This window comes from Microtus ochrogaster, chromosome 10, assembly GCF_000317375.1.
Source record: "Microtus ochrogaster isolate Prairie Vole_2 chromosome 10, MicOch1.0, whole genome shotgun sequence".
Classification (NCBI taxonomy): domain Eukaryota; kingdom Metazoa; phylum Chordata; class Mammalia; order Rodentia; family Cricetidae; genus Microtus; species Microtus ochrogaster.
Genome location: NC_022016.1, coordinates 4,948,865 through 4,970,076, shown reverse-complemented (window position 1 = coordinate 4,970,076; position 21,212 = coordinate 4,948,865). Strand labels below are relative to the sequence as shown.

General features: G+C 40.8%; 1 protein-coding gene across 4 annotated transcripts in view; it reads right to left on the bottom strand.

Moving 5' to 3' along the window:
* Positions 1-21,212, bottom strand: part of Astn2 (astrotactin 2) — a 1,041,512-nt gene that overhangs the window by 62,669 nt on the left and 957,631 nt on the right. For all 4 annotated transcript variants that reach the window (XM_026782391.1, XM_013348224.2, XM_026782390.1 and 1 more), the window contains one exon: positions 7,970-8,111. In XM_026782391.1, the coding sequence (XP_026638192.1) occupies positions 7,970-8,111 (142 nt within the window). The remainder of the gene's footprint in view (positions 1-7,969; positions 8,112-21,212) is intronic.

The following is a 21,212-nucleotide window of genomic DNA, read 5'->3' as shown; positions in this document are numbered from 1 at the left end:
AGCAGTTTCTTCTCATGTTGGTTCAGACACTGAGCATGACCAGCCAGGAAGACTTCTTTCCTGCATATCTCCTCTCTCCTAGGAGCTGGAAGTCTCTCAGATGTTGTCTGGGTCATGTCTGGGACTTGGTTCAGAAGCCAAAGGAAAGGAGGAGAGTTGTAGCTCTATCCTGAATGAAAGTCTTTTGTATGGACTAATGCCGACTAGGGTCTTGTTGTATCTCTCCATTTCTTCCAATCTATAGAGACATACATGTTCTCAATTTTGAAAATATCTTTGGAGGTGATCTTTTCAAGTCTCTACAAAGGGATAAGCCCAGACATCTTAACCATAAATCACTTGGCCAAGGTCTCATAGTCACTTAGGACAAGAGACAGGGTGACCCTTGGGTCGCTGGCCTCTCATCAACTGGGCGAGCACTTTTGAAAGCTGGCCTTAGAAGACTCTGATGACTTTCATTCTGTTTCCAGTAAATTCTGTGCTGAGCCTTGGCAAGAGGAGAGGAAAGGAAGAGGGCAGGATAAGAATGTAAGTTTTAAAAGGTTGGAATGTCGCAGAACACAGAATTGTAGCGCCATGGTAGTGTCCTAACTGCTTTTTGAATGGGCCTCCTAGACAGTACCCAGGAATGAATGATAGCCTGAGGGTGGTAGATGGGCCACACACTCTGACCAAGGCTCTATGACTCCAGAGTGTTTGGCTAGCTGCCAGAGCTTCTTCACAGAAACATGGGAGTCTAGAGACTAGGGAAGAGTTCATCACTTGAAAGCTGTGGGTAAAAGCACCTAAAATGGCATTGGGACTCTGTTTCTGGGCAGACTGCACACTGCAGATCCTCAGGCTTTACTGTTTTTATTGAGCTGTGAGACTACAGGGCAAAACAAAGCTAGAAGTTCTGGAATAGATTGTGTCGTATTTAATGGAAAAACTAAACATTGATTTTATATATTGTTCTCATCCTATCTGTGCAAGGATCTTTGTATAAAAGATCCCCTTTTCATGCCCTGACCTGTGTTGAATTCTTATCATAATCTAGTAAGAGTAATTTTGAGCCCAGGCACAGGACTGGTGGTGGCCTAGTGTATATCTTGGCTTCTCCATTTACTCTCCTTGTGACTGTGGTCAAGTTTCCAAGTCCCTCTGTGCCTTGATTACTCTAACTGGATAAAAAAAAATCTCTAAAGGAATGATTCAAATAGGGGTTTTAAAGGAGAAAGAAAAGAGAGAGAATGAGGAAGGGAGACACAGAGACAGAGAAGGTGTGGGAGTAATAGCAGCAGAATCATCACCTAGTACATAATGGGAATTGCTTGACTAGTACAGGAGGGAGTAGAGAGTTGTGAGTGACTGAACAAAAGTGGGTGCTAGCTAGATTTCTGTACTAAATTAGAAATTTATTCAATATTCAACCAATATTCATTGGATTTTTACCTGACATCCATCATAGATAGAGAATGGCCATGGCATGGAAGGCATAGATTTTGCTCTTAGAAACTTCCAGTGTGAAAGGACAGATGAGAAACAAACACACTAAGTCATCATGGCTCTAGTAACTGCATGAGGCAAGTGGATCTGTGACGGCGACATGGCAGAACTGGAAGGACAGTGAGGAACCACTGTGGAGAGAATCAAGGGAGAAACAGAGACAGTGGGCATTGGCTGAAAATACCTCAAAGGACTTGGTGTTCCTGGAAAGTGTTGAGGGAAGTGGCCAGCGTCAGGGATGAGCACAGCCACTGGAACTTGTTGAGCATCAGGCTGCTAACAGAGACCACAGAAGGCTTTATTTTTTAGGTAAAATACGGCACCACAAATAGTAAAGCAGTGGTTACTCTTCCTGCTTTTTGTCAAGCTCCAAAAATGAGTGAGGTGGTGCTTTGTGCCCTTTTCATGCATTGGTTCACCTGTGAGGTAGGTCCTGCAGGATTCTACCTCACACATGAGACAGAGAGAGTCAAGAAGCTTGTGTAAGGTTAAATCAAAGGTTTTCAATCAAGAGAAAACCTATCTGTGTCTATTCAAAAGGTCCAATCGTGTGAGTGTGTGTGTGTGTGTGTGTGTGTGTGTGTGTGTGTGATATTACTGGGTATGTGTGTTCACAAGCTCCTTTGTCTTTTATATTGCTCTTCTTTAATAACCCTTCACACATGCCCACAATTGAAGGAAATATCACACTATCATTTCATCTAATATCTCATGTGATATTTAGAACAGCCTCTGTAAGTACAGTTTGTTATTTCCTAGTTTATAGAGGAGGTTAACTGTCTCTGTTATATAGATGGGAAAGATGAGGCCTGATACAAACTTACAAAGGTTGTGATCTAAGTCTCCTGGTACCCAAGTCTGGTGCTCCTTCCATCGCAACCAGTGCTGCTTACATGTGTAGGCAAGAGCATAAGTAGAACATAGTAGGTGCATTGGTATCAGCTGGGATGTGGACTCAGCTCTAGTCCTTTTTGTTATATGACTTCATGTAAAATCATTACTTCATAAATCCCAGTTTCTACATGTGCAATATGGGCGAAGATAAGAACACAGCAGCCATGTCATCGGACTATGCATGCTTTGCCTGGTTCCTGGCACAGTGACTTCTTTTTTTTTTTTTTTTGCTTTTTCGAGACAGGGTTTCTCTGTGTTTTTGTAGCCTGTCCTGGAACTAGCTCTTGTAGACCAGGCTGGTCTCAAACTCACAGAGATCCTCCTGTTTCTGCCTCCCAAGTGCTGGGCACAGTGACTTCTTCATGGAAGAGTGTTGCCATTAGCTTGTCCAGAAAGTAAAGGTGTAACAGTGTGAGAATCTGAATTCTGCTTTGGATTCTTAACATTTACCAAGTACATGGGCCTCTGGACCACTGAGTTTAGCTTTTTTCTATGTAGGCAGAATTTCATTCCGAGGAGAAGGAGGAGGAGGAGGAATTGGCCCAAGGTGGTATTGAGCAGCAAGAATGGCTGTCTGCCTTCTGACCTCAGAACCTTGTTTTATGCAATCCCCTTCTTCCTCCAGGGCCTTAGTTTTTATTCTACTCATCCAGCCCCACCCACCCCTACAAAGTCTTTCCCCTGAGACTCTGTTCCCACCATGGATGCTGGCACTTGAATGCTGTACCCAGGCTCCTTTGGCATTCCTTTCATAGAACAGAAGCCAGAGAGGTGAAGGTGGGCCTGAGGCAAGCCTCTGAATGTGTGGGAATGAGCCCCTCCAACCCTAGGATTCAAGCTTGGCTGCTCCTGGCATGTTCTCTGAGGACCCCTTGGCAGCCAGCCATTAGTGGGGGAGGCAAGGCAGCCAAGACAAGACGGAGGCTAATTACCTTGAGTAATAGGAAATTGGAAAGCAGTTGCAAGAAGACTGTCTAGGCCCCTAGCCAGGTAAGGACAGGGACCACAGATGCCTTGCTTGGCTTCAGTCATAGGCCCGAGTGGACACTCCCACCCAAGACCACTCTGCACTCCAACGAGCCAGGGGATCAGAAGCTGACCCCATTGTTGGGCCTTTGGGGAACTCTCTCCATTTTCTTCTCTTGTTTGTTTTCTTTCAAAGCAAAATAAATGGAACAAACAAGGAAATTCAATTTCAATGGGGTAGGGCTGCAGACGTTTCTGTTTGTTTCACGAGGGTGAGCTTAGGACAGAAAATCAGTATTGACCTTCACTTCTCCAATTGGTCTCACCCTGAAGCACTGTGTAAAATTGCACGGGTGGAGGGGCCAAAAGCAGTTTGTCTTCCAAGGTAGGACAAAGAAAGGGAGCTTGGATGAGGGGGCAGAGCTGAAAATTCAAACGAGAAATAGAGTAGAGAGATGCACTCAGATAAATAAAACCTTAGGAGAATAAAAAATAGGAAGGCAAATGACAGACCTAGTTGGGAATCCATATGGAAAATAACAAGAGAAAGTTTATAAGATAAAGAGGTACCAATAAGAGAATGGAGAGGCACTGTAAGCAGCAAAAAGGAAAGTGACGGACACAGGTAATTGGGAAAAACAGGAGTCCTGGGGCAGGGATTGAGAATAGATTCCATGGCGAAACTATGATACCCCAAACTGTCAAGCTGCAGTGACTCTACTCACCTTCATTTTAAAGTTGCTGCACCTTCAGAGCAGGCAGGGCACATGCAGTGTGGGTCCGGCAAAAGTGGAGGGGCAGGGCAGGAGCCCAGTTCTCTTCCGTGGGCACTTAAGTGCTCCTCTTCCTTCCTGCCAGGTGAATCTTTTGGGGAACTTGGATGGAGGACATAGTGTCTGGCTGTGCTTGTCATAAAAACTCCACTCTTTCTGAGTCTTCCCTCCTCTGACTCTATCCCTTCCTCTTCTCTAGCAACCCAGAGGACACCTTTCAGGGCTCTAAGGACCCAACCTTGCTTCATTGAAACCAGCTCACCCAGGGAGTCCTTGAAAGGAAAGGACCCTGATAGTGAAGGATTGAATCAGAGATCAAGATGAACGGGAGGAAAGTGTTAACCTTTCCTGCTAGGCTCCTATGCATCAGACATTCAGGCAAACTGTGCTTATAGAAGGTTTTATTTTTATTTTTATTTTGCAGAAGCAAGTCTTATTTATATTTTTATTTTCTATTTTTTATTGATTTTATTGAGCTATATATTTTGCTCCACTCCTCTCCCTTCTTCTCCCCTCCCCTTCAACCCTCTTTCATGGTCCCCATGCTCCCAATTTACTCAGGAGATCTTGTCTTTTTCTACTTCCCATGTAGATTAGATCCATGTATGTTTCTCTTAGGGTCCTCATTGTTGTCTAGGTCCTCTGGGATTGTAAGTTGTAGGCTGGTTTTCTTTGCTTTATGTCTAAAAACCACTAATGAGTGAGTACATATGATAATTGCCTTTTTGGGTCTAGGTTATCTTACTCAAAATGATGTTTTCTAGCTCCATTCATTTGCCTGCAAATTTTAAGATGTCAGTATTTTTTTCTGCTGTGTAGTACTCCATTTTGTAAATGGACCACATTTTCCTTATCCATTCTTCAGTTGAGGGGCATTTAGGTTGTTTCCATGTTCTGGGTATAACAAATAATGCTGCTATGAACATAACTGAGCACATGTCCTTATGGTATGATTGAGCATTCTTTGGGTATATATTCAAAAGTGGTATTGTTGGGTCTTGAGGAAGGTTGTTTACTAATTTTTTGAGAAATCACAAAACTGATATTCAAAGGGGCTGTACCAATTTGCACTCCTACCAGTAATGCAGGGGTGTTTTCTTTACCCCACATCCTCTCCAGCATAAGTTGTTACCAGTGTTTTTATCTTGGCCATTCTTTTAGGTGTAAGATGGAATCTCAGAGTGGTTTTACTATTCTTAATAAAGTTCTCTGCTCTAGAACATCATAAGGCAGGAGGGACTACCAACTTTTTTTTTCTAGAGGAAGAATTTATCACTTAGAACAGTGAAACTTTCTGAGCACACAGGGGCTGAATCCGTATTCACACTCTGACTAGTCTGTCCCCAAAACCTGTACTCTTTCTTTTGCCACATACAGTATTTCTTGGCTCAGAAGGAAGAAAAGAAATTTTGTTGAGGAATGAGCAAGCAGAAAATGAGAAACACCAAGAACAGACATGGAGGCTATTTTAAAACTCAAAACCCAGTCGGTCAGACTTCACGGGAGGAGAGCCGCCAGTGGGATGGGAGACCGTTCCAAGCAACACCTTGGCTCCCTGTCAAAGCAGCTCAGATCCCAGGGCCATTATCAAAATCTATTTAAAAAGAAAATAAATAAAACAAAGTGGTGTCCAAAGATAGGGAAGATGAACTCATTACAAACCCATTTCCAAAGCAGAGGAAGGAAGGAGACCCTACCCCAAGAGCTGGGAAGCAGAGATGGTACCAGGCCATAGCAGAAAGAAAAAGTGAGGGGAGATATTTACCATATTTAAAGGATAGTAGCCCATTCATCAGCTCTCACCATCAATTGCTTTAGGGGCATTTATAACATATCTTATTGCTTTTTGTAGACATTAGCTAAGCTAACACCACATTGCTACAGTGCCACCCAAAGACAGGGCTACTCCTTCTAACTGAATGGATGAGAGACACCAGGTAAGTTTCTGACCTGTTCCTTATCTGCTTACTCATCTGACCCATCAATCGGAGGATAGATGAGGCACTGAGGAAATTTATAATGGCCATAATTAGGCAGTAACAGAGGTAACAGTTGATACTTGTTAAACTCTAACTAGGGGTTCAGACCAGGGGGCCTAGGAGGATGAATAGTCAGGTGAATAGGTAGATAGATGAAGCGACAGACAGAAAGAAAGGGGAAAGTCTCAGGGAGATACACACATTCTCATAGAGAAAGAACTTGAGGCTCAGAGAATGAAAACTAATATAGAGAAAGGCATGAATTTGAACTGAGATCGCTCTGTCTCTAGTGTATGCCCTTAAAGAGGGACATAGGTCAGAATCCAGGAATCAGGAACCGTTCTAAAACTTTCACTTTCTCAATAGCGTCATAGTTTTTAGTGTCAGAAGATCTTACAGCTTTTGCTTTAGCTGCATGCTTGCTGCATTGCACAGGTGCAGTGACTGCAGCCCAGACATCCAGTGCATACTGATTCTGAGGCCGGAAAGTCGTGCTCTCAAAGCCTGCTTCTAGTCCTTGTGTTCACCATCAAAACAATGGCTATTCCTTAGGGCACAGAGTACATCATCCTTCTCTGGTCAACTTGTCCAGGTATCTCTGTGCACTGCAGAATTTGTTTTTTATAGCATTCACTGATCTCACATGATTGAAAACAAACTTTGAATTATAACAACTATGAGATTGTAGAGTTAGAGATAAAGGTCTAATTCTCAGCTCACAGTTACATTCTTGAGTTTGGTCTATTGGTATATTTGTAGGGCAACTTAGGTAAAGTTATACAACTAAATATACTACACCCATTTTTATGCATCCTTTCATATTGCTGTCATGTTTGAAGTTATCTGAGGATAGGGTCTTTGGTATCAGCTACACTTACATATCTGAGAATACCTGAGTGCAGTAAGAAGACATAAAAAATGCTTAGAGACTGTGGGAGTGAAATGAAAACTCTATGTGAGAATATATAAACAGATGAATACATTATTTGGATAGCTGAGTAGAAGAGGAGACAGAAGGAAAGATATATGGAGGATAGATGAATGGTTGAGTAAATGAATAAAATGAAGGAATGAAAAATAAACAATGCAAATAAAAGAATTTTTGAATAACTGTTACAACAGTTAACATCTCACCAATTACAGATTTCTAGGGTAATAAAGGAGGCAAATTGTGATTTTGCCATTAGGAAAATGATGAGATAATCTCTAGAAATCTTTATTGTTATTTATGATGGCTACCTCCAGATATGACAATACTCATTTAGGTTTGAAACAAAAAACAAGCCTCCTGTCTCCTCTGACATTATCAAATGAATTTGACAGTGACTTCTAGGGGTTTTGGTACAATGAGTCCAGAAAATTCTAGTATGTATGTATATATGTATATATTTATATAAACACGGGCATAAAAATAGACACACACATATATTAAAGAATATACATATGTGATATATATATATCAGTATATCTTAATATATGCTTACACACACAAATACACTCACATATATTAGAAATTCTATGAAACAAACAGAAGAAAGCAATAGGCAGGGACTGCCATGCCAGCTCTCCTTAATAAACTGTTCTCTAACCCAGAGTAAACTGCTATCCCTTTCTTGGTTGCAGATTATTCATCACTAGGAATACTATACTAGACTTTATACCTGGCCTCTGTGGGCCCTGCAGTACTCACCTTCCATCTCTCACTGTGGTCTACATTCTAAACAGAAACTTCTAAACCTTTGACTTTCAAGGCCACATACAGACAAGCCAAGAAACACTGGGCTGCTCTGAAAAGAATTATTCCTGTTATCCATCCCAGACTTAAACCCTTGCTCACTGCTTCATACTCCCCACAAACCCATCACTACTTACTTATAAAGACCATCTGGCTCCAGGCACTTGAAAATCACTGAGTAGATACTGACTTCAGGGATCTCTCCATGGCTTCGACCAGCTGCTACACAAGAGGTGCCCAGGCCAGAGAGTAAGTCATCAGCAAAACTCAGGAATTCTCCTGGAAGGAGATAAAAAAAGATGAGATCTCTAGTGCATGCCTTGATAAAAAAAAAATTACCAGGGAAAAGGGAAGATATGAAAATGTCACAAATTTGCATTTACAGTGCCTTAGTCTCTGTATGATTTTTTAAAAGATGACTTATTGCCATGTACCCAAGCCTGGCTTCAAAATCGTGATTCACTTTCTTCAGTCTGTCACACATTTGTGGGGATTATAGCTGCTAGCCACTATGCCAGGGACATAATGACTGTTCAAACTTATGCCTGAGGTTTACTACCTGTGAAATAAGAATGCTAATACTGAACTTAGTAAGATATAGAAAACCTGTTTCTGGAAAAAAATCAAAAGCATGGAGCCAACCAGCAGGTAAGCTTAATGCACGTAGGTTGTTCCAACACCACCCCACTGATGGGATCCTGTAAATACAAGGCCCACTCTGCCCTCAAACCCACCCATCTGCTGCCACCTCAGAGGAACTCTGAACCACAGGCTTCAGCTGCCCACAGTGGACCAAGAGGTGAGTGATCAGTCAGTCAGCTGGGCACCCCAATGTTTAGGTCCTCGGTACAGGGACAAAACCCTGGATGTCTGTCCATCCTGTCTAGGCTTTACTAGCCAGCCAGCATGCATGCTTCCCTCAGGTAGGCTGCTCTGACACCACCCACCATCGATCTAACACTGTAAGCTACAAGTCCCACTCTGTCCCCAAACTCACCCATACCCTGTGACCTCAGAGGAATTCTGAAGCTCAGACTGCAACTGCAGAGAGTGAACAGAAAGAGTGGACCAAGAGAGACCTCAGTGATCCCCTTAGAAACCGATAGCCCTGCACGGAGTAGACAGAGCAGCTCCTAAAGACACAGACAGCAATTGCAAGGGTTGGGCCAAGAGGCAAAGACACTGTTGGCATCAGTTGAAGAAAGAGATGGGTGGGCACCAGTGTAAAAATTTATTCTATACCCTATAAAGCAACATGGCAACACCAGAACCCAGTGGTCACACAACAGAAGATCTGACCATCTTAACTTAGAAGAAGCAAAAGAAAATGATCTTAACTATAACATTATGAAGATAATAGAGACCCTTAATTAGGAGATGAAAAATTCCCTGAAAGAAATGGGGGGTGGGAGAAAAAAAACAAAAAACATTTGAAGAAATCAACAAATCTTTTAACAAAACTCAAGAAAACCAAGAAAAAAAATGAATCAAACAGGTGAAGGTAATAGTTCAAGACTTGAAAGTTGAAATAGAGGCAATAAAGAAAACACAAACTGAGGAAATTCTAGAAATGGAAAATCTGTGTAAATGAACAGGAACTTCCAATGTAAGCATAACCAACAGAATACAAGAGATGGAAGAGAAAATCTCAAATTTTGAAGATAATATAGAGGAAACAGATTCATTATCAAAGAAAATGATAAATCCAACAAATTCTTAACATAAAACATCCAAGAAATCTGCAACATCATGGAAAGACCAAACCTAAGAATAATGGAGATAGAAGAAGGGAAAGAATTCCAACTAAAGGGAACAAAAAATATATTCAACAAAATCAGAGAAGAAAATTTTCCCATCCTAAAGAAGGATATGCCTATGAAGATACAAGAAACTTTTAGAACACCAAATAGATTGAACCAAAAAAAGTCCCGTTGTCATATAATAATCAAAACATAAAACATACAGAAGAATTTTAGAGCTGCAAAGGAAAAAAAGGCCAAATAAAATATAAAAACAGACATATCAGAATGACACTCAACTTTTCAATGGAAACCATGAAAGCCAGAAAGTCTTAACTAGATGTACTGCTGTACTGCAGACACTAAGAGACCATGGATTCAAGCCCAGACTACTATACCCAGCAAAGCTTTCAATCACCATTGATGAAGAAAATAAGATATTCCATGACAAAACCAAATTTAAATAATACCTAGTCACAAACCCAATCTTACAGAAAGTACTAGAAAGAAAATTGCAACCCAAAGAAGCTAACTGTACCCACAAAAACACAGGCAATAGACAACCTCACCCCAGCAAACCGCAAAGAAGGGAAAACACAAATATTACCACCAAAAAAATAACAGGAATTGAAATTCGTTGGTCATTAATATCTCTTAATATTAATGAACTCAATTCACCTGTAAAAAAACGCAGGCAAACAGAATGGATATGAAAGCAGGATCCAACCTTCTGCTGTATCTAAGGAACACACCTCAACCTCAAAGACAGCAATTACCTCAGAGTAAAGGGATGAGAAAAAAAAATTTCCAGTCAAATGGACCCAAGAAATAAGCAGGTGTAGCTCTCATAATACCTAACAAAATAGACTTCAAATTAAAATCAATCAGAAGAAATGAAGAAGGACACTTCATACTCATCACAGGAAAAATTTATCAAGATGAAATCTCAATCCTGAAGATTTATGCCCCAAATACAAGAGCATCCATATATGTAAAAAAATTACTAAAGCTTAAATTGCACATCAAACCCACACACTAATAGTAACAGACTTCAATACCCTACTTTCCACAACTGACAGGTCAACCAGACAGAAACTTAACAGAGAAATAATAAAACTAACATATTCTATGACTCAAATGGACTTAGTAGACATCTATAGAATATTTCACCCTAACCCCTAAGGGCATACCTTCTTCTAAGCACCCCAGGGCACATTCTCTAAAATTGACCACATTCTTAGAGATAAAGCAAACCTCAACATACAAAAAAAAAAAATTGGAATAACCCCCTGTATCTTACCAGATAACCATGGTTTAAAGTTAGAGTTCAACAACAACACTAATTGCAGAAAACCTACAAATTCATAGAAATTGAACAGTGCTAAATTAAATCACCCCTGTGATGGAGGAAGGTCATTGTTTAATTAAATAAAGAAACTGCTTGCCCTGATAGGTTAGAACATAGGTGGGTGGAGTAAACAGAACAGAATGCTGGGAGGAAGAGGAAGTGAGCTCAGAGGCCATGCTCCCCTCTCCCGGGCAGATGCATGAAGCTCAGACCCAGGTTGGACATAGGCTAGAATCTTTCCCGGTAAGACTGATGCTACACAAATTATTAGAGATGGGTTGATCGGGATATAAGAATTAGCCTGTAAGGGCTAGAGTTAATGGGCCAAGCAGTATTTAAAAGAATACAATTTGTGTGTTGTTATTTCGGGGCATAAGCTAGCCAGGAGCTGGGGTGGCAGGAACGCAACCAGCAGCTACTACTACACCCCTGGATCTAGGAAGAAATAAAGAAAGAAATTCAAGACTTTCTAGAATTTCACAAAAATGAAGGCATGATGTCCCCAAACCTACGGGACACTATGAAAGCATTGCTAAAAGGAAAATTCATAACACTAAGTGCCTTCATAAAAAAAAAATGGATAAATCTCACACTAGTGACTTGAGAGCACACCTGAAAGCTCTAGAACAAAAAGAAGCAGACTCACCCAGGAGGAGCAGACAACAGGAAATAATCAAATTGAGAGTCAAAATCAATAAAATAGAAACAAACAAACAAACAAAAACCAATATAAAGAATCAATGAAACAGAAAGTTGGTTCTTTGAGAAAATCAACAAGATAAACAAACCCTTATCCAAACTAATCAAAAGGCAGAGAGAAATCATCCAAATAATAAAATCAGAAATTAGAAGGGGGACATAACAATAGACAGTGAGGAAATCCAGAGAATTGTTAGGTCATACTACAAAACCTGCACTCCACAAATATGGAAAATATAAAAGAAATGGACAATTTTCTGAATAGGTACCACATACCAAAAGTAAATCAAGACCTGGTGAACAATTTAAATAAACCTATAACTTACATAGAAATAGAAGCTGTCATTAAATGCCTCCCAAGCAAAAACAGCCCAGGGCCTGATGATTTTAGTGCAGAATTCTACCATTGGGTTTAAGGAAACAATTGAAGCTAACTAGAAAGAGAAACTAGGTAGTAAAGATTGAAAAGAGCAATTAAACTTTTATAATCTAATAATCTAGATTAGCTCTGACAGGAGTTGAATTGCATTGCTTCAGACAGTGAATCTTCATTTCTGTACCTTAGTTTTCATCTCTGTAAGGTGAAAGAACTACAGTAATTCTTGAAAAATAACATAGATGTACAACAATATGAACAGATAGATAGTGTCATACTATTTAAACTTAGCACAGATTTAGAGCTAACTAAATATATAGCAATATAGAAATGACTGTCAATTTGGCAATTGTAGCCAAATGGAAGGATACATATAGACTTTAAAAATAACCTCTGGAAAGATATGAAAATATATAAAAGGGCACTGATGACAAATTTCAAAGCTAGAAACAGGACAAGCAATATAAAATATTCTTTTGTGAAAATTTCCCTCACATACATGATTTTAATACAGGAGGAATAGACATACAGCATATGCATGGCAGTGTTTATGAAGGAAATCATGGATAACTTTCTTAGTTTTGCTTATCTCTAATTTTAAAAATATCTGCTATAAATATGCAGTTTTTTATAAAAATAAAAATCAATACAAATTACTAAAAATAAAGTAAATAAACCTAAACAGTCTCTTAGCGCCTTTCTAATTTTAAAGTTGGATAATTTTGAAGTAAGACTAGCATGTAAGGCTGTGTTTTATACCGTACAGTATGAAGTACTGTGAGTCCCCCACCCACTGCTTCTGTACACAAATTCATAGAAAGGAGATAGCTGACAAAATAAACAGCCTATTACCAGGTACAGGATACAGCTCCTCAAGATTTTGGTCAGAAAGTCTCTAAAATAATACAAGATATTGTCAAGGCTCTTTATCAAGTACCAGAACTTTATGAAAAGACACTATTATTTCAGGCAAAACACTCTTTGCTCACAAGCCAAAATCCAATTGATAAATGACCATGAAGCTTCTCCCCTACTGTATAGCTTTCATAGAACCAGAGCCTGCTGTACAGGATGCTTGATGAGCAAGGTCACCACCAACCTTACTAAGTTGTGAACTACAGTGACAGTTACTGGACAATACATGTCCATGGGTGCAATAGTGATACAAATATTATTGAGGAAACCAATTGCTTTCTGGTTAAATTTAAATCCCACTTCTAAGAAGAAAAGACATGCCTAATATTGTTAACTTGGTCAAGAACCCAAGGTTCAGGAGACCTGATGTTCCAAGGATGGACATGGTACTATTACTTTACTGAATGGACACAGCATCAAATGTACTTCTTAATTCTTATTTCTATACTCAAAGACTGGAACATGCTTCAGCTCTTATTGAAGAAGGTTCTTTGTGCAGTGTATGGTGGCTAATCTACAAACTGACAACTGGCCAAAGTACACAGAAAATACCAGTAGCTTAGCCACAAATTCAACATCTGTGCCATAACTGCTTTCAAGGCTTAGCAACCACCCTGAAGGTAGGGGGAAAGATGTAAGAGTTGGAAATCATGAATGATTGGATCAACATAGTGTCTCCTACACATGGCAGGATTGCTATGCTTGTAAACTTACAGTGGCCTGGGGCTGCCTGCACAGTGCCTCCGAGAGATAAAGCCAGTCAACCTCTCAGCTGAGATAGGAGTGGCTCAGAGCCCCCATAACTAACTGAGGACTATTTGATTGTTGAAGTCCTCTGGAATAGGGTGAGTCAATTTTCTTTAAAAGCATGGTCTTTGGAAGGTTATCATCTTCCCTGAGTATATGGGTAACACAAACTAAATAAGGTAGGGTAGAAGTTGAGAGAAGAGAGAAGATCTATCTAGGGTGGTTCTTAGAGGTTAGCGGGACAAGTGGAGTGAAGTGATTATAATCAAAATATACTGCATATATGTATGAAATACTAAAAATTAATAAACTATATTTTAATAGTCCCACCCAGCTCTGATGATCTACAACAATAACCAGCACAATAGTCCTCAGTGTAATAGTGGCACACCATGTATACCTTAGCAGTAACCAACAGCTCTCTAATGGCATTAAGTCCAGCTCATAAGTAGAATGGTACTGGGAACCTAGCCAACTACTCAGGGCCACCACTTCACTAAGCCAGAATAATCCCTAACTGGACTCTAAATAGTTACCTTTATACCCACAGATAAATATGGTATATCACCCTCATCAAGGCAACTTCTTTACAAAAGACCATTAAATAAAACTAAAACCAATGAAAATTCATAATTGTGGGCCCAGTCCTATTAGACACATCTACAATACAATTTAACATATAGCTCAGGGAACATTGAGGAAGAGTTAGCAAAAATATTTTAAGGCACAGATGAGCAGGGAGTTTGTTGTGAGACTATTTTACGGTAATGTCAGAGGCTACACTCATGAAGTCTCACAACGTGACTGCCCAAAGCTGATCTAGAAAGTAAAGCTAAGAATCTAGAAAGAAACAAGGATGCCCAGATGCAGAATCTTGTTCACATGGAGAGGTAATGGGCTTTCATCTAGTATAGCCTTAGACACCGCATTTCTACTATAAACCTCTTAGATTGACCTTTTTGATAGCAGAATCACAAGTCACCAAACATTTCCATTCTAATAGATATCAAGCATAATAGTATATGGGACAACAAATTAGAAACAAGGAAGAAAATGGATGGAGTGAAGGGATTGTTTCACTTAGTCTCGAGACTGCAGTCTGGCTGCTTCTATTTGTTTTCATACAGCTTGTTTCTACGTCTGTCTGCTTTTCAATTTTCTTCCAGATATCCATTGAAGAAATTGGCTCTTCATGCAGGGACTCAGTACTCTTGTAACTAATACTAATTAACTGTCTGGAAGGCAAAAGATGGCTGGCATTTATTTTTGAAAGGACACAGCTTTCCAGATATTTCCATGAATCTCAGAATCGTTCAGGCCATGGATCAAAGCCTTATAAGCATATTAGATTGGTCAGCACAATTCTAACTCCTATGTAGCTCCGAGGATTGTGAATATCATTTAAGGGAAAAACTCAGATGGCCTGGAATATAGCAACTCATAAAAAGGGCACAACAGAAATACAGTGTCCAGATTTCATGGAGATTAAGTGCAAATAATGACTGAAGAAACTTAATAGGAAGGGAACTTATGCTTTAGTATGTACTTAATCCTTCTAGCAAACAACAAGTCAGACGTCATCACTCTACTGTAGTGGTTAAAATTGCAAAAGAAGGGCCTAAGACTTGAACCTCTAATCATCCAGGGCTGAAGTCTCATCTTTTATACTATGCTGCCTCCTGGAGAGGATTGTAGGGGGATACTGTTCGAAACCTAGTTTTCTCAAAGCTGGTCAATTTACAGCTAAGTTCATGGCACCCTCTTAGTGCTAGGGGCTTGTGGAATGCAACAATAAAAGAAATGATCCCTGACCTTCTAGAGCTAGTAATCTGACAACAGGAAGGGCTGTTAAATAAAAGAACAGAACCATAAAGTAAATTGTAACGTTGCTTTTCTTGGCTTCCTACTTCACATTGCAATGTAACTCATGTGGAGGCAGGTGAATGAATGACCCTTCAGTGTCCTTCTGTACCTGGTGGACAGGGCCCTAGGAAAGACTCGGGGGACTTCTCTGTGCACCGATGCAGGTCACAGCAATTCATTCACGTGTACTTGGGTTCTGTCATACACCATACTCTGAACCTGGCATTGTTACAGTTTTCTGAGTTAATGTAAGGCAGTAGGTAAGATCCTAGGTTCTGAATTTACTCTACAGAGGGCTAGACCTTTGTATACCCTCGCTTACTGTCTGCTTTTTATCCTTACCTCTGATATCTGTTTCCTTTTTTATCTGTAGAAATATAATAGTAGAATATGTGGCATTGCGAAGATGCGAAGTGTCACATAAATTAATAATCAGAATGCCTATGAAGAGCTCAATAATAGCTGCCATTTGTTGTTGCCACCACCACAGTGCAGAGAAGAGGATTCTTAGAGATTCTTACTGTGTCCACGCTGCTCCACTCCTACATAAAGCCTAGAGAGTGACGCTTCCCTCACTGTGCACAGAGAGGTGAACTGGAGTTGGTCCAGTTCTAGTCATGTATAACGCCACTTTCCTCAAGCAGATACGCAGAAGGTAGGAGCTTTTGATGGGGCCAACGGATGCCTTCCTCTTCACCTTGTGCTCTGCATATGACGAGAACACTGCATGTTTCCTGAGCACTCACTGTGAGTTAGGCTCCATGTCAGGTGTACGAGGCCACCTGCTTTTAACCTAAAACCTGCAATTTCTGAGAGAGCTATGGAGCCCACCACAAACAGGTCTCCAGTGTAAACTATCTAAGAGTGGTTTGCAAACTACAGCAAAAAGAAGCTGGGGTGGGGTCTGAATACTGCGGGAGAGTTCCCAATGTCCTCCTCTAAATCCACACTAACCTTCAACCACGTTAGCAATACATGTTTTATTTAGTTTTCATTTTTATTTGATATTTAGTTTATTTTGAATTATGCATGTGTCTGCTGAAGCCAAGGTCACCAGAAACAAAAATCTCTGTATGTGTGTATGGTATTGTCATATCCCACACACGGAAGACGAAGAACAACTGGAGTCATGCTGTATTCTACCTTTATGTGGGTTCCAGGGATCCAATTGAGACCATCAGGTTTGTGTAACATGTATCTTTACCCATGGGGCCATTTTGCATAACCTGGCTTCAAAGTTTTATTGTTTAACATGTTGGAATCCCCAAACTGCAGCACCCTGTCTCTGGAAGACAGTTGCATGGAAATACCCTGGGACCAGAATCCAGAACCAAATGAGCCTCATGCACCTTCCACTAGATCACCCTATCTGGACACCCTCGCCCTCACCTCCTGGGCATATGTCATCGTCGTGGTAGAGAATTTTCAGATCCCAGACTGCTCCTTCACCCAACCCTGTCCAGGTCTTAATTCTTTTTTTTCTTTTTTTTGGTGGTTGTTGTTTTTCTTTCCTTGCAAACAGACAGGGAGTTGGGAATTGCTGCAAAGGAATGTGCCTGTTCCCCATTACAGCTCTTCTGGGGCTGCAACCCGAGTGGGCTGGGGCTAGTCCCCCCCCATTTCTTTACCCACTCACACTCTGCATGTTCCACAAAGCAGTTTAACAGTGAATCAGCTGCAGCTTCAGCATGAACCAACAAAGCACAGGGCAATTTTCTTAAAGGTCCCACCCCCTGCCTCAATCCTCTCCCTCCCTCTCCTTTCAGCACTCCCTCAACCCCCCTTCTGCTTGTTTTCCCTCTCCTTACCTCAGCCTCTCCTTTCTGATTGGGTTGAGGTCACAGTCAAAGCTGGCCACAAGAGCAAATTGAAAACAGATTGGTAGAAAAGCAGAAGAGAATTCCAAAATGGAAGGGGAGCCCAGGTGGGGAGAAAGGTCCCCATGTTTCAGAAAATATCAGGGGAACTTCTGGCCACTCCTGGGTTGGCTTCTTTGTACCCTGCAAATACTCTCTGCCACAATGCCAAATGGCAAAGAAGGTTCTCCCTTCCTCCCCACACTTCCCTGCCTTTTTTACTTGGGCAGACAGACTTGCATTCTGAGATTTATCAGTCAGAAAAATGGCTTCAGGGCCTCACACCTAGCAGCAGCACCTTGTTGGTTTCTTCTGAAACATGGTGTTGTTTTCAATCAGAGGAACAAGTGATAGTCACCCTCACCTTTACTACCACAGCAGCATGGAGTAAAAAATACAGAGTGGGTTGGCGGACAAATGAAGCCTGGTTTTAAAACCAGGCTCACCATTTATGAGCGACTTAGTTCATCCAGGATTGGATGACTGCACTCTAAGAAGCTGCTTGTTCATCTGCAATGGAGATGAACCACGGATCTCAGAGAATCAGGCCAGGGAAAACTGAGATAATGGTATATATAATGCACGTGATATCTGGATGTTTTGTATATGTTGATGGTTCCTCATTTCTTGTGCCTGACCCCTAGCAGATTTGACTAATCTAGCTGATGAAAAAACACTCATAATATTCAAACTCATTTTTTGTTGCTTCATAAAGTATCTAATTCCTTAGTCATTTTGCAAACACAAGTACTTTTGTGAAAGAACTTGAAAAAAAAAACCAAAGTAAGTGTTTTTCTCTTTTCATGGCATGAATGATAAGTGACACCATCACTCAGATTTCCAGATTTAATGCTCCAATTCCTCCATTCTGAAATAAATTGAATACAACTGAATGAATTTAGTTTATCATGCTTTGACAGGTAGATAATGGCCTTCAGGAAGGTTCAATATCTTGCCTAGGAACGGTCAAGTAAAAGTTAGACATCAGGACCCCAAAGTCTTCATGTTGTCTTCTATATGCCAGCAGACCATGAGATGCTACCAGCAAGAACTGTGGTTTGATCACTGCTGTGTCGCCAGTCCTTGGCGCAAGCTGGCCATGAAGCTGCTTACAGAATTCTGTGAAATTAACTTCTGTAGGTGGATGCTGGATCTTATTCCCTCAACCCCAGCAGCAGGCATTAAAAGAAATCTCTCATGGGAGACCCGTGTTGCTTTCTGGGCTGTGACCTTTCAGTAGTAAATAAGACTCACGTGATTTTGTGGAGAGCAGTAGAAAATGAGCCTTCCAAAAGAAACAGTGTTGGGCTGGCACACACATGGGCACACCCCCTACAAGCCAGGCATTGTGAAGAAAGGACTTCTGATTCACTTGCATGCTCACTCCACTGGACACCACTGTTCTTACCTCTTCAGTGTCACCCTCCTCTCTGTTGTAGTTCAACTGGACAATTGTTTCTCCCACACTCTTCATTAATACCCTGTAGGTAGAGCTAAGGCTTCTTATATTATTCTGACGTTGATGTATGCTCAAAGGCCATACATCCCATTTCAGAGACAAAACAATAAATAGCCCAAGGGCTCTGAAGTTAGGAGCACTAACTATTCTTCTAGAAGGCCTGGATTATATTCCTAGAACCCACGTGGCAGCTCGCAACAGTATGTAACTTCAGTTCCAGAGAATGTGACACCATCCTCTGGTCTCCAGGAGCACCACACACATGTACTGCACAGACATGTATGCAGGCAAAATACCCATACACATAAAATAAACAATTAAAGAAATAAAGTGGCCCAGACCTTCTCAGTTGAGCTAGCTCCTGGGGCAAAGACCAAGTCATGATGACATCATTTGAAGCCTAGGACACAAAGGCCTCTGAAGCTTGATCTGTCTTTGAATTTACAGATAAGTGAGCCAGTACTTTTCCTTTTCTGTCAAAGGTAGTCCAATTTGTTTTGTGTTACTTCTGTTACCAGAAGTCCCACAGATCTGTATTATTGAGGTCATTTTCATGACTTCCATTGTATAAGTAATGGTTTTAAAATATAAAACTATTTGCCCAAAGTCTTATTTTGTCTAAATTCAATTCTTTCAGACTCCAAACCCCTGTAATAAAACACTGTGTAGAATGAAGGAAACAGATCTCCTGTATCATAATCCACTGACTAACTCCAAAGACCTGCTTCCCCTGCTCCCCCTCTCCTAGTTCTGTTCTTCCCTTCTTCCTGACTTGCATTCCAGTCAGGCTGGCATTCCTCTGCTTGTAGCATGGCAAGAATGATGCTATCACAGGCCATTTACATTGTTTACACTTGTGATTTCATATCTGCAGAGCATACTCAGCCCCTCTTCTTACCCACACCCCTTACAGCACATTTCTTTAGGAATATATTGCATCATTTACCACTCTAAGAGATAAACTTTTACTTCAATTGATGCCCCTTGCAAATGCATGGATTATTGCATTGTTTGCATCTATACACAGTGGGTTTCATGAGGAAGCTCCTTTAGAATGCTGTCAATCAGTGCACAACAGGTTCTCCGTATTTATCCAGTGAGTGAATAGATCTACTGCTTACTGTAGCTAAGCTGATGACCAGAATCGCAGACATAAAGAAGAACTTCTTATTTGCATTCTATCTGTTGTACATCCTATGACAATAGATCCATATACCTTATTTAAGAGGTGATCCCAAGAAACAGAGACTGGACAAGTCAAATCATCAGGGGAAATAAAAGAAATAAGAAAGCAGAAGTGTTACTATAAAGTCAATCAGGTTGCTGGTGTGCGCAGAAGAAGCTTGATTCTGCAGGGACATTTGATGAAGTGAATGGGACATCTCAAAGTGATACTGATGGAATTCAAGGGGCTGGAGTGTCCACTATCCAGACGCTATTTCCCGTTAGTTAAGCCCTCCAACCTGGAGTGATAAGTTGTGATCTCCACGGACCTAGGGAGTGCCTTCGGTCTTACATTAAACTGTAGAACATAATGCCAAATGTGAGTCTGAGATCATTGGCAGATCAAGGTAACCCTGGCTGAACACAGAACTGCTCATCACAGGTATGTCTGAATAACTCTGAGATAAGAAAGTACAGCAGCGCCTCAAACACACTGTCTATGATGATCTAGTCACTTCTATTAAAGAATTTGAAAAAAGAACAATTGATTTGCCTTGTCAGATCTAGGTCTAACTTGTCTGATGCTCTCTTGTAACTGTTCACAAACAGTTGCTGGACACCCACTAGGTGTCAAGGAAAGGATTAACTGTAGACTTAGCTCTGAACCATATGAACAATGACCTTTCCCTGTGGAAAGCGCTTAGCAAGGGAGAATTGCGAGGCTTGCTATTGTGTGAGACCAACCGAGCAGTCCTGTAACTTATTATTAATATAGAATTTAATAGTAATAACAGCAGCATTAATATGCGCTTGGCTAATCAAGTCATTTCTTTTCTACAGTTGGATTAATTATAGCCATAAAAGTCCTCGTCATTCCCACAGTCTGGTGGACAAATGATGCTAATGCATTTGGCTGCAGTGGGTATTGCTACCATGTGTGAAGAGAGCTGATTCGGGAACCAGACTGGGAAAGACGAGGAAGCCAAACATCCCCACCCCATCTCAATTGCTCTTAAGGAACACAGTGTGTTTCACTTCCTGCAATGCACTCATTCATGAACAACTTTTTTTTCCCTTTCTCTAAGTCTAATTTCCAAATGTTACACTGCTGTAAAGAGAGGAGAGATAATCACACAGAGCATCCTACAGAAGTGCTTCCTTGCTCGTGCCCCCTCTCCTTCTGCTCCTGATTTGGACCTTGAGATTTCTGTCCG